Below are 13,146 nucleotides of genomic sequence, written 5' to 3'. Positions count from 1 at the left end.
CCTAATGAGCACCCTCAGAAAGAGGAGAGGATCGGGCAGTGGGTGCCTCCAGCGGGAGCACAGCGCCAACAGACACTCTTCCAGCTTTGGGGTCGTTTGCCTATTTGAGCACCGCTTCCCCCAACCTTCCAGCGGTCTTCCTGCTTGAGGACTTCCTCTCCTAACCCTTAGCCCTGGCCCAAATGTCACTTTCCCGGGCCAACCTCCCACCCCAGCCCCAGCCCCAGGTGACAGTCCTGCCCGTGCCTCTGCCTCCCGCATCCCCCCAGCAGCGATATTTTGGGTCTTGAATTCTTTTGTCAACACACTTGCTACTGTCCCTGGAGGACAGAGATAGACCCTCCTGCTTTTTAGGTCTGTCCACACCCCTTCCCCAAATGCCCAGCAAGTAGCAGGCACTGGTTTGGTCTGTGCAACCGGAGCCACAGACACCTGCTCCCCCTCCCCCTTGGCGCCCCAGGTGGAAAGTTGGCAGATGCAGAGGTCACCAATAACCCATTAATCTTCTCCCAGATTAAAGCCACGAAACAAAACACCTTCGTTTATGAGTTTGTTTGCCATGTCCCCCTTTGCACCCTCAAATCCAACCCCAGTAACCGAGGCGTAGCTCCTGCGAGCTACGAGCTAGCTACCGAGCTACGGGGACCTAAGAGTAGAGGAGAGAGGGAAAGTTCGGTTTGAAAGGGGGATGGCAAACGAGCAGCAGATGCTAGAGGCATTAACCCCTGCAAAGCCACCACCTTTGCGCTCTAACGGGATGGAAAGCAACCTGCCAGGTCCCAGCCTCGGACCTCCCTTTGCCCTCTGGAGGCTGGCCCGTGTCTTCCCCAGGCGCCCAGGACCAATCCAAAGGAGGTCTCTGGGGTTCAATGCGCGGGGTGGGGTGCCAGCCCTCCATTTTCCTGTTCTTGTGCGCCAGGCATATTCCTCGAATTCTTAGAGCTCTTGTCTGCTTCCCAGAGATCTTGGGGACCGGGGAAGCCATGGGGTGGGGTTCCAGTAGCACTTCGGGGACACATTTCAGTCACCACCGTGCACCATCCTACTCTACCTTGGGAGGAATCAAGTACCAGTGGCTGGAAACCTTGAACAATTTCTTGATAAGCTTGCAGGCAAGGCTGCTAGGTGTCCCGGGGTGCCAGAAAGTCCCGCGGGACCTTCCACCTTCCCTGCTCCCCGCTGCTCAGATCCACGAGTCACTGCGCGCCACCCCAGCGCGTGGCGTGTAAAATGGCTCAGAAGATGCGCTAGAACGCTAGGCAGATTGGGAAAATTCCTGGGATGCCTAGCCCGCCAGGTAGCGTTTCTGAGAGCTCCCATTCTGTGGTGGGACTGTTTATTATTCCCTCTTTTCCCCAAAAGTAACCACATTAGGCTAGTACCACAGCGGAAAGGGCCAGCCAGCGCCAGTGAGCAGCCCCCTTGGAGGCTTGTCTTAAGCCTCATCCCTCTCTTTGGACAGAGGCACCCCCACCCCCACCGCAGAGGCGGCAGCCTTCCCCTCTGCACAATCCAGACACAGGGCTCAGGCTTCCATAGGTTCCCCCCTTTTATTATTGGCTCAAAGTCTCATTCACCAGACCCCAAATAATCTTATGTACAAAATATAGACTTTTCCCGTTTTGTTTTTTTTTTAAAATCTCATCAATAAATACAACGTGTAAAGCAGGGCGGGGGCCATATAATTTACCGTACCAAAATTCATCTCAAAAGACATCATATAATTTACAAAATGATTTTTTTTTTTTAAAGGCACGAGCTCTCTCGGTCGCAGGGAGGCGGAGTTGGGGGGGGGGGAGCAGGGAGACGCTCCCCAAGAAGAATGTGAGACCAGTTCTCAGTCGGGCCTCCAGCCCCCCTCCCCCGGGGCAATGGCTCAGAAAAGTGCACGCGGAGAAGGCACAGGATCGCCTTCGTGGGCTAAGGCAGAGGGGGCGGCCGGAAGCCCGGGACTGGGTAGGGAGAGAGGAGGAGGAGCGGAGACCGGAGGCTGGATGGGGAGGAGCGGTAAGAGACAGTCGTCGGTCTGACAGACAAACTGAGTGAGGGTAGGGTGGCAGGAGACGGGCGGGGGCGCGTCTTCCCCTGTGTAGTGCTACCATTCTCGGCGTTTTGGCACGAGATTTTGGGGTGACCTCAGGGAGGGGGCCTGAGACGCGCGGCCTGTAACGCCCACTTGCGCAGGCAGCGGCAGAATGTCTCAGATGGCGCGGCGCTGAGGACGGGGGACTGAACCGGCCGGCCGCCCCGCGGGCGTCTAGGCCCACCGGCGCTCGGCGAACCAGAGAAGAGGAGCAAGTCCGCGTGAGGGCCACCGCCACCGCCACACCCTCCACACCCTCCCTCTCCCAGCACCCGCCGCCCAGCGGCCGACGGGCCATCAGAGAAAGTCTGAAAAGGCCAGGGCGCCCGGCAGGCAGGCAGGGGAGGCCGGCGCCTGCAGCCCGGGGCGCTCCTCCAGCGAGGCGGCGGGGCTCAGGCTGCCCGCCTGGGAGACCGGGGAGTAGAGGGAGGCCCAGTCTCCCAGGGAGCCGCCGTCCGGGCTGCCCAGCTCCTCGCAGGGAGGCTCCAGACCGTAAAGGCTGTGGTCCGCCAGGCGCAGCGTCTGCGTCAGCGCCCAGATGTAGTTGTGCGCGAAGCGCAGCGTCTCAATCTTGGTGAGCTTCGCGTCGTCGGGAAAGGTGGGCAGGACTCCGCGCAGCGCGTCCAGGGCCGAGTTGAGGTTGTGCATCCGATTGCGCTCGCGGTCGTTGGCCTTCTTGCGGCGGCTCCGCCGCTGCTTGCTCAGAGCCAGCTCACTCTTGGGCCGGCTGCGTCCCCCACGCCGCGCCCGGAGCTTCCTGGCGGCCCCTCGGCAGCCGCTCCCTTCGGCCTCGACGGGGTCCCCTGACACGCGAGTGGGGCTGGGCGGAGCGGACACGATGCAGGGCTCTTCCGCGTTCGAGGCGACCGGGAAGGGCTGCGCCGTCTCGTGGGTCCCTTGGACAGCTGGCGCACGCGGGGGCTGAGGCGCCATCCTGCGGCAGGGGAAGAAGTGCGGGTCAGCGTGGGCCGGCCACCCAGGTGCCCCATCCCGGGCCACGTGTGTGTGTGGGGGGGGCACGAGAAAGAGCCACCCCCACCTGATCAGAGAACCCTTTCCCCCGTCGAATGCCCAGGGCTACCAGGTGTTACCTCGGTCTCATGGGCAAAAGGTTGGGAGCGGCGGGCTTTGCGCAGCGGGGAGCTGATCTGGCCTTGCAAATGCCAAGTTCAGCGGAGCTGCCGGAGCCGCCGCCCGGGGGTCCCTAAAGGAGAGAAGCGCCAAGTGGGTCCCGGCCTCTCCGGCTCTGTTTGGCGCGCCTGCCCGGGCGGGTGTCCTGAGCCGCAAGTCGTGTGCCCCTTGGCACGCTTTATCTGCTCGGCGCGGCCCGGAGCGTGCCTGCCCCGCCGCAGCCCGCGCTGCCGGCCAATCAGTGCGGCGACCCGGGGGCCGCCACGCGAGCCCGCTCCTCCCCCGCGGGGCACAGCTGGATTCCGGACAAAGGCCTGGGTCGTGGGGGAGGGGAGCGAGCCTCTGTTTGCTTTCTCCCGGCCGGCTCTGTCCCAGCAACTCTCGGTTCCTCAAAGAGCCCCACCCGGCGAGAAGAGCCTTGTTGGCTCCCGGCTGCCGCCCCAGACGCCTCCGAGGTCTCTCTCTCCGGGCCCCTGTGCAGAGCCTCTCTGGGTACCTGGAGGGGGCTTGGCGCAGCCTTCGGGGTGGGTGAATCTCCACCTGTTACACACGGGGAAACAGCCTCAGAGAGGGGGGCGCTTGCCCCAAGCCACAGGGCGAGGGGTGGGACAGGGAGCCAGGTGTCCGGACTCCCAGGTGGGAAAGGGTCCCCCGACTCCGGTGCCACCCCGCTCCCTGCTCTGCGGGTCAGTTTCACGGCCCCTCTTCACTCTGGGCGGGGACCAGGCGGCTACCGCGACGGGTGTCCCTGCCACTTGGAGACGTTTGCCTGGGGGTGAGGAGCCCCCCTTACTGTGCCCTGAGATGACGCCCCAAACTTCTCAGACGGAGGCGCTTAGACCCTCTCCTCCCACCACTCCCATCCTAAATGTAAGACATGTGGATGGCATCTCAGAGGCAGAGGGTGGCTATGGTGGACCACCCCCCACACACACACCCCAGGGGACGTCCCACAGCCACCAGTCAGGGGCAGGACCCCAGCTTTCGGTCCGGGGCCTGCAGGGCAGGAGCTCAGGTGCGAAGGGGTGGGGGGAGGCCCGGAGCCCACAGCAGCCCCGGGGTCTTAAACGCCGCGGTGAGCCGGTGCTGCGGAGCCGCGGGCCGCCTCTTCTGCACTCGGGCCTCCTGCCCATCCCTGGCGCGCAGGGGCCGGCGCCCCCGGGTCCAGCTTCCGCCGCCGAATCAGACCGGGGTCAGGCGGTGAGCACAGGGCAGGGACCCTCGCCTCCTGGAAGTCTTTCTAAAGTGAGGCTGAACGCAACATCCCTCCCTTCTCCCCCGCCCCTCCCTTTTGTCCCGCCGCGGACACCCCGTGGTCTTCTGCTTCCGGTCACTCAGGGTGAGGGGTCGCGGCTTCCGCTCCTCTCCGCTGACCGCGAGGTGCCCGGGGGCCCGTGGCGGAGGCGGAGGCTGGGTTTGGGGTTCAGCCTCTGCAGGCGGCGGAGGAGGCGTTCCTTTCTAGCATTTCCAGGGACCCTGCGCCTCCCGGAAGTTGGCGGAGGGGCGCAGGACCCGGTCAGGGAACCGGGGGGATGGATGAGGGGGAGAGGTAAGTTTGTGCATCTGCCCCGGCGACGGCCTCTGACGCGCGCCCAGGCGGCTTGGAATTGCCTCCCAGGCAGAGAGAGGCTGGATAAGCGGGGGCGCCAGGGAGAGGGGACTCCAGGACTGTATGCGGGTGGGGGCGCTGTCCTGGATCACAGCTGCTGCGCTGTGAGCGCAGGCTCCTTCCCCTGCTGTCTGGGAGGGAAGTGAAGCGAGGGGTCAGGCTCAGGGACCCCATGGAGATTCATGGGTTCCACGTTTGCTGCTGTTACCCTTTAGGTCAGAACTTTCCTCAAATTGCCTTCCCGTTATAAGAATGAGAACCTGAGATCCATTTTACAGATGGAAAAATTAAGGCCCAGAAAGGAGACGTGAGTCAACCAAGGTCACATAGCAATTTCTATCAGAACCACAGAACTCAGGTCCTGAGACTCCTAGTCCTAGATTCTCCCTTGCACCTGCTGCCTCTCCTTGACTGGGGGGAAATACCCTTTCAAGGCAAAATCAGACACCCCCAAATGTAGAAAGCAGGAGAATTCGTGGGTTTGTGAGTCGTGACAGGGTCAGAATGCAAAAGGGGCAGTGGCCCCATCTCCCAGCGCCAAGGGGAGCCAGTGTCCCCTCCTGTTCCATCTCTTCACTCTCCTGACCCACACCCCAGCCTCGCTTGATTTCTCTCCTGCAAACCAGGAACGGGAGAGGAAACCCACAGCACTGCTCTCCCAGCTCCCTGGGACCCAGCCCCACTCTGTGGAGGGAGCCCCGGCCAGAAGGGATCAAAGCACCTCTGTGTGTCCCTGGAGGCCCGGAGAGCAGCCCGCAATGGGGACTTCATGTCGTGGTGGCTCTCAGATGAAAGCGAAGCCGGGACTCGCCTGGGCTCCCGCTTGCCTCCAGCGGCCACTGGGTGCTGGAGACAGCCTCAGGCGAGCTTGCGGCACAGGAGAGAGTCTGGGGATTCTTGGGAACCTTTTTGTTGGGAGGAAATTCTAGGGCCGGCTTAGAATTCTTATCTAGCTTCCCCAGAGCCCCTTCGACTCAAGGCTCTCCAAGGCTTCCAGGCCGCCGCCGCCACTTCCCCAGCTTTGCGCAAAGAACAAGGCGAGGGGCGCTCGGCGGCCCAGGGCCGCTGTCATCTCGCGGCGGGAGAGAACTCTCCGCATCCCGTCTCCTGGCCTGGAGGGCGATGCTGGAGGTTGAGGAGTCCTAGGGGATTAGACATTGAGGATTTCCGCCCTCCCTTTCTGCTACAGAGGATGCACAGACCCCTCTCCAAAGTCAATGCCGGCTGGGGCGCAGTCTGTGACAACTCAGTGCGCGCCGGCGGTATTGGTGCGTCAGCTCTTGAAGCGGGGGGAGCAGAGCCTGTTCCTGAAGACCCCGGCCAGCTACCACCTCTGGTGCCTCCAGGACCCCCGTGTCCGTCGACTCTTTGGGGTCCCAGCTTGCCTGAGGCTGAGGGGCCCCAGGAGAGAGGCGACAGCCTGACGCCTAGAGTCGGCGGGCAGATTGGAAAAGAAGGAAGGCAGTGGTCCGCCCTTTTGCCTTCCTATCTGCAGGGGGAATCTTAGCAGTGCCTGGGGGCTCCTCGAGAAAGGAGTGGGAGGGAGGGGGGCCACAGGAGGCTGAATAGCTAATGGCTTGCCAGAGGAGGGGGCGTCTTTCTCTCGCCTTCGCTCGGCACTGAAAGAGCAGAAGACAAAAATCTGGCGAGCGAGCTGCCCGGGCCGAGACTGGCCACTTCAAACAGTCCTTCAAACAAAAGGAGACGACGAAAAGAAAGCCCCACCTGTCTCCAGTGTTTGCTAAAATAATAATAAATAGATTTCGTTTAATAAATAATTACAAGAGATTGTAAAGTGGAGTGCTTTGGAAAACATCTACCGCGGGAGTCCTGCAGCCAGCCGTCACCTGCTCCCAAGGCGGGCAACTTTATTGTTAAGCCACCCCCCAACTAGTTCGCCTCTGATAAACTCTCCCTGGTTTTCACAATGACTGTTTACTCATAGTTAGCACAATATTACCTTTGCCGTGATAAACCCGGAGGGGGGAGACCTGGCCCCTGGCCCCTGGGCACACCTGTCCCAGAAGCTGACACATGGATTTGGCACCGAACGGGCCTCCCCCCGGGGGCCGTGTACATTGGCCCAATTGCCACCCATTTATAACAGGTTGGCTGCAAGGCCTATCTCGGTCCTATTTGTCTTCTTTTATTGAAAACATATGGTCTCCAGGGGCTCACCAGCCCCATATTTCATCTGCCGGGAGCTGGGGCGCTTCCGCAGGCTGGTGCTGCTGGGCCGCTGCGCTGCTCCCCACCCAACGGCTGCTGCCTGCTGCGCCAGCTGAGGGGATGGCGCAGGTGGGGTGGGGAGAGATAAGGAGGGCTCCTCATTCACTTTGGGAAAGAGGCCTTTCCCTCAGAGACTCCCCCTCCCCGGGCTCAGGGACCTTGTGCGCTCTTGAGTGGGTGGCTGGTTCTCTTTCTTGGGTAGGTGAGAGGGCGCCATATGCCACCCCCAAGGGCGCACAAGGAAGCTCTGGCCCAGGGAGTTCTCCAACAAAGGGAGGAGAGGGCCCGGGACCCCAGGAGCGCCTGAGGTCTTTATTTCCAGACCCCCCTCCCCTCCCAGGGCCGCCTCCCCCCCTGCGCCCGAAGCTGGCGCACAGAGCCTGGAAACAAAGTGTCCACATTGTCTCCGCCGCTGATGGAGACAGTGAATGCGTGAAAAGGTGCATTGCGCACTAAGACACCTGTTGAAGCGGCGCCTCTTCTCAGCGCCTCTTTCTGCTCTGCCCTGTCAGGAGGGAGCGGGGGAGGAGGGAGAGATACAGTGATTTGTGGCGACATATGTTGAGCAGATCGGTGTGTACTCTTCACAGGGACACAGGCACCCTTGCTCCCATACACACCCGCGAGAAGGAGCAGCTGCTCTCCTCACCTTCTCCCGACATAATACCTGGGCCAGGCACTTTGGCGTCGCCTTTTGAGACTCCAGCTCTGTCCCACCCCCTCTGCTTTCCGCCCCCACCCGCTGCCCCAATCTTGGCAGCTTTGCCGTAGGACTTTATTGTCAAATTTAACAGATGCACGTTTGTTCTCAGCGCCCGGCTTCAAACACACACACATACACACGTATCCACAGAAAATGCGACTGATGACACAGATGCGGAGCGCGGAAAGTCCATATGCCCGGCTGTGCGCGCTCAGGCTGGGGAAACAAACAGCGGCGGAGAGGCCACCTCCCGCCGCCTCCAGCTTTGCGCATGCCTTTTGGCGCGTGGCGCGCGTGGTGCGCGTGGTGCGCGTGGTGCGCGTGGCACCGGGAGAGCGCATGGCTGTGGACGCAGAGTGAGGATCCAAAGGTGGCGGGAATGGGGGCTCCTGAAAGGAGTGGAGCGGGCCAGAAGCTCTGGACTGGCTGAGCGGCTGAGCGGGCACTGCCTGCCATCTAGCTCTTGCTTGACCTCTGGGCTTCTAAACTCTTCAGTGGCAAAGACGCCTAGTTCCTCCTGGGATTCCCAGAAGTGGGCATGGTAGGTGGAGTTGGTTTGGCACAGTTCTCCTCCTGCCTATCTCCTTGGAGGCTCAGGTGCAAGCCCCTGTTCTGGGCTTGGCTAGGCAAGTGAAGGGGGAGAGTGGGCCTGGTTCTGCTGCTACAGCTGTGCCTCCTTGAGCAAATTATTTCACCCGGGCCTCTCTCTGTTTCCATGAAAGGAAAAGGCTGTGGAGGAAATACTTGGTAATTTTCAAGTTCTTTCTGCAAAATGTGGAAGTCTTGGATACCAGTGGGCCTTGGGCTGTGAGTGAGGGAAACACAGAGGGAGTGCCCCTCCTCCCCCTCTGCACCTATCCCCCAGAGCTGAGTTTCTGGTGGATGGGTCTTTCACTAACAGCTGAGGTGCTGGGGGGCAGTGGTAGTGGGCAAAGACAGGCACCGAGGGGCTTCAGAAGCCACCTCTGTCCCTCCATCTTTCCTCTTGGCGCACAGGTTACCCCTGGGCCCTGTGACTCTCAGTGACAGGCAGGCAGGCTGACACCAGGCTTTCGGACCTTCATTTCTTCCAGTGCTGCATGGAGCTGGGGAGCTGGTGGACCCCTGGCTCCCGGGCCCCTTTCCCTCTCCAAGCCGGTTTCTGCAGGAAAAGCGTGCCTCTCTCACCTCGCTGTGAGTGTGGATGAGCTCTGCTCATTCCAAAAGATAGCGGCAGCCTCCCTCAACCTCACACAAACCAAGTTGTCTTTATTTTCTGTGCGTTTTGTGTTTTGGGGTGTGTGTGTGTGTGTGTGTGTGTGTGTGTTTCTGAATGTGGTCCTGACATTTCTGAGATCCAGTGTCTCTGGTAAAGACATTCTCTTTGGGGAGAAGTTAGAGCTTTTGCTGGCAGGGGAGTCTAATGGCCCCTTTGTTCTCCAGCCCTGAGGCCCTCTTCCCACCCACCCCTAGCCCCTTGGGGATTCTAGGGCAACAGCAGTAAAACCAAAGGGTGTCTGGACTGCTGTGAGGGGGGAGTGAGGCGGGGGGAATCTAGCCTCACTACTTTAAGTCACCACCGATAGGATGCTCATCCCCCTCCAGATGTTAGATCCAGGAAAGCAGGACAGGGACGGTGTGGAAGGTGGGGAGTGTCAATAATTAATTCTAGATAACTCCATGGAGAAGCAATGGAATCCAATGCAATGCAGTTTCCCCACACAGTTCTCAATTGCAATAATATCCATAGAGGACTTGAAGGAGGCAGATCACCCCCTCACACAACCTGTGGGGGAGCCAGTAAGGGATTTTTCTTATTCCCATTTTACACATGAGCAGTCTGAGGTTCAAGGTCATAGAGCCAAGACTGGAACTCCACTTCCCCTTGGTCTGCTCCAGCTTGTGAGTTAATCCAAGCTGGCTGGCAGGAAATCTTTATTTTGTCACCCTCCTTCCCTGAGCCTAAGCCTAAGCCTAACCCTAACCCTAGCCCTAACCTAACCCTAGCCCTCACCCACTGTCCACACTGCAGAATCTTCATCCTGTGACCTAGGAGTTGAAGGTTTTGGGAGGAATAAGTGATGGCGACTTCCCCTTCTCCCTTGTTGTTCTTGTCCTGTGGCTTCCACAAGCCTCTGCTAGCTCCCTGTCAATACTGGGGAGATAGGGCCAGGCTTGCATGAACTTGAAAGTGAGTGCCTCCTTAACGTTGTGCCCAAGGCTCCCACACTTGCCTCACTCCAGCCCCAGCCCTGTGAGAGCACGATTGGAAGCTTCATATTCCCCCTTTCTTAGACATTAAAGTAGGTGGTCTCAATTGTTTTGATTAGGTGGCACTATCAGAGAACTACGTTAGGCACACCCTTCAAATACATTCGCTATTCATTATTCTTCACATATTATGTAAAATAGAAACAAATGAGAAATATTATTTATTATATTATAGATGTCTTTCTGTACCCGACAGCATAGTAGTGGAGAAGAGAATGGAATTTGGAGTCAGACAGTCCAATTTGAACTTCTGTACCTCGTAGCTGTGTAACCTCTCTGAGGCACCTCCATTTTCTCACCAATCAAATAGGGATAACAATAAAGTGCCCTCCTCATGGGTCTTAAATGATCTAACTCCCGTAAAACTATCAGCGTGTAGTGAGGGCTCAATCATTTATGAAAACTACTTGATCCATACATTATAAAACATACCTTCAGAGAAGTGTGCTCCCAGGAAATAATAATAGTGATAAATATAACTAGAAGTCCTAATATGTGATTCTTCTCGCACTTCCCCCACCAGGCAACCCACTTTGAAACCTGATGTCTGAAGCAACCACCATAACAGTATCATCAATAATCATGACACAGCTTCATATTTGACCAGCACTTTCTCATCAAACTGGTGGGGCAGCATGGTCAGAGGTCAGCATCCCATTTAACATATGAAGAAATCATGGCTTTAGAGAGGTGATATAACTCCCCCCGGAACACCCAGTTTGTATCACTGAGTGGGGATAAGAATCTAGGTGGTCTGACCCCAAGTCTATGCCTCGTCCACCCTGGCTTGCTGTCACATTGTGGGCCCCACTTGTGAGCTGTTTGTAAAACCAACCCAGTTAGGCTCTTGCTGAACGACTACTAAAGAAGGGGGTGTGGGCTAATCCATGAGGCCAGATGGTGATGTGTGCCTATGGCTCATTCACTCTTGTCCACCAGAAACCATAGAGAGCTTGGAGGCGCCCTGGCATCTGACCTTATTTGGTGGGTGGAGTACATTTTACAGATGCGAGGGTAGAAGAGAGCACTTTTATGCAAAGCGCCCAGTCTGCACAGGAAGCTACAAATCAAATTCCTGTCAATGCGATTGCCCAGACATCGAGATGGCCCAGGTCAATTGGGCACACCTTACCTCTGTTCCATAAATGTTTATGAAGGGTCATTATGAGAGGGTGGTGGCCAGCTGTTCCCCATAGTCACAGAGATTAGACCCAGAGAAGTGGCTTGAATTGGAAAAGCAGAGATTTAGACTATTGGTGACCCTGTCTCTTCCAACACATAAACATGATGAGAGTCCTGTTCAGAGTCCTGTCTGTAGAGACTTCCCATTCTCTGGCCTGGGATAGTTGTTCAGCCTTCTTAGACCCTCTCTTCCCAGGACTTCATCACCATGACTAGTTAGGATGACCATTCAGTTGTATAGGACACACTTGGAGAGTCACTTGTCACAGACACCCTTCAAGATTATGAGTGGAATTCATTAATACAATTTTTAACCTGAGTGAATTGGAATCAACACCAGTTCTCTTCTGAAGAATTACATCACAAATGCATGATGTGCTAGGTGTGAGGAATACAAATACAGACAGTCCTCGGAGTACGTCGGACTCGACGTACTTCGTTTCATGGTTACATCGCCATCTCCCATTTATTTATATAAAAAAAAGTTCCGTCATTTTTACGTATGTACATATGTGCTTTATGTTTTTTATTATTAACTTACCACAAGTAAAGGTCAGGAATTGTTATCTTTCCTTTAAATTTTTTTTACTGTTTCACTTCATTACTGCTGTGTGTGTGCTCCATGTGAGTGACGTAGGTGCTTATGTAGGTGGGTTCTGACTTACGGTGAAAATCGCCTTACATAGCGCCTAGGAACGGATCTACGACGTAACCCGAGGACCTACTGTAACTAGAGGGTTAGGGCTGAGGAAGACCTTTGCTAGCATGTGGTCCACAACACTAAACTGACAAATGTTTGAGAACTGAGGCTCAGAAAGGAAATGTGTCTTGTCCTAGGTCACACAGCAAGAGTGGCCAAGTTGGAACCCAAGTCCCTTTCCACTACCCATGATCAAGTCCCAGAGCTCTTGCTCTGTGTTGCTTTCATTTGGTAGCTGTCATTCTCTGTCTGGTATTTGAAGGTCCCTTGTTCTGTGTCTCCCTCCATAGAGGACGAACTCCTTTAAAATAGGGGCTCACTCCTGTTGAGAACTTAGCAAGGACATTGTAGATGGTGGGTCTCCAACAGAGATCAGCTTGATGGGCCCATGCAGGTGAAGATTATAGGAGACCTGGCTTCTAGGCAGTCAACAGGAGGTTGGAAGAATGCGGAATGAGTGGAAAAGGCTGGTCAGACCCATATGGCTGCTGTAAACTCTGATGCAGCTGATGGAGCCAAGTGTGTGGCTACCAGGTTGTGCATTCTTCCCTTTAAGTGCACAACCTGGAAGTTGTGTATATTATTTCTTCTCATGTTAGCTAACACTTAATCACACAGCTGGCACTTAATCACATGGTTTTATTTAGCTGCAAGGGCAGCTGAGAAATGTAGTTTGAAGTTTAGGTGACCATACATCAAGCTATAAATTGGAAATCTATTACCAACAGTTTCCCACACTTAATCATTGGAAAATAAGAACTTTTCTTCCTTGGACTACAGTAGAGATCCTCAATGTAGTGTTCACCCCACACCCTCAGCCTAGGGCTCCTGAGGTTTGTGAAACCGAGAAGGTGATAGGCAATGCTCTGTACGGAGATACATCTTTCCGAGGAGAAGATTCTGAGTTTCATTAGGTCATTTAAGGGGTCCATACCCTCCTTCCCCAAATATTAAGAATTAGTTGTCTGAAGATTGCTGAGCAATTTTGGGCAAGTCATGCAACCTCTCTGTGTTTTTTTAAAAAATATATTTTTATTGATTTCAGGGAGAAAGGGAAAGGGACTGAGAGATAGAAACATCAATGATGACAGATAATCATCACGCCCCACACTGGGGATCAAGTCCAAAACCTGGGCATGTGCCCTGACTGGGAATCTAACTGTGACCTCCTGGTTCCTAGGTTGACACTCAACCATTGAGCCATGCTGGCTGGGCTGTGTTTTTTTTAAGAATTCTTTTTTTTCTTCTAAAGAGATGTG

General features: G+C 56.2%; 1 protein-coding gene across 1 annotated transcript; it reads right to left on the bottom strand.

The window, feature by feature from the left end:
- Positions 1 to 2,380: 2,380 nt before the first annotated feature.
- Positions 2,381 to 3,016, bottom strand: NEUROG3 (neurogenin 3; the record flags this gene model as incomplete). Its single annotated transcript, XM_079794027.1, has 1 exon — positions 2,381 to 3,016. One exon carries the CDS (start codon positions 3,014 to 3,016, stop codon positions 2,381 to 2,383), a length of 636 nt encoding a protein of 211 aa, XP_079650153.1.
- Between the last annotated feature and the right edge of the window lie 10,130 nt (positions 3,017 to 13,146).

Source organism: Cnephaeus nilssonii (genome assembly GCF_951640355.1).
Source record: "Cnephaeus nilssonii genome assembly, chromosome: 16".
Taxonomy (NCBI): domain Eukaryota; kingdom Metazoa; phylum Chordata; class Mammalia; order Chiroptera; family Vespertilionidae; genus Cnephaeus; species Cnephaeus nilssonii.
The sequence above is the reverse complement of the archived record's forward strand: the minus strand, read 5'-3'. Positions and strand labels throughout refer to the sequence as shown.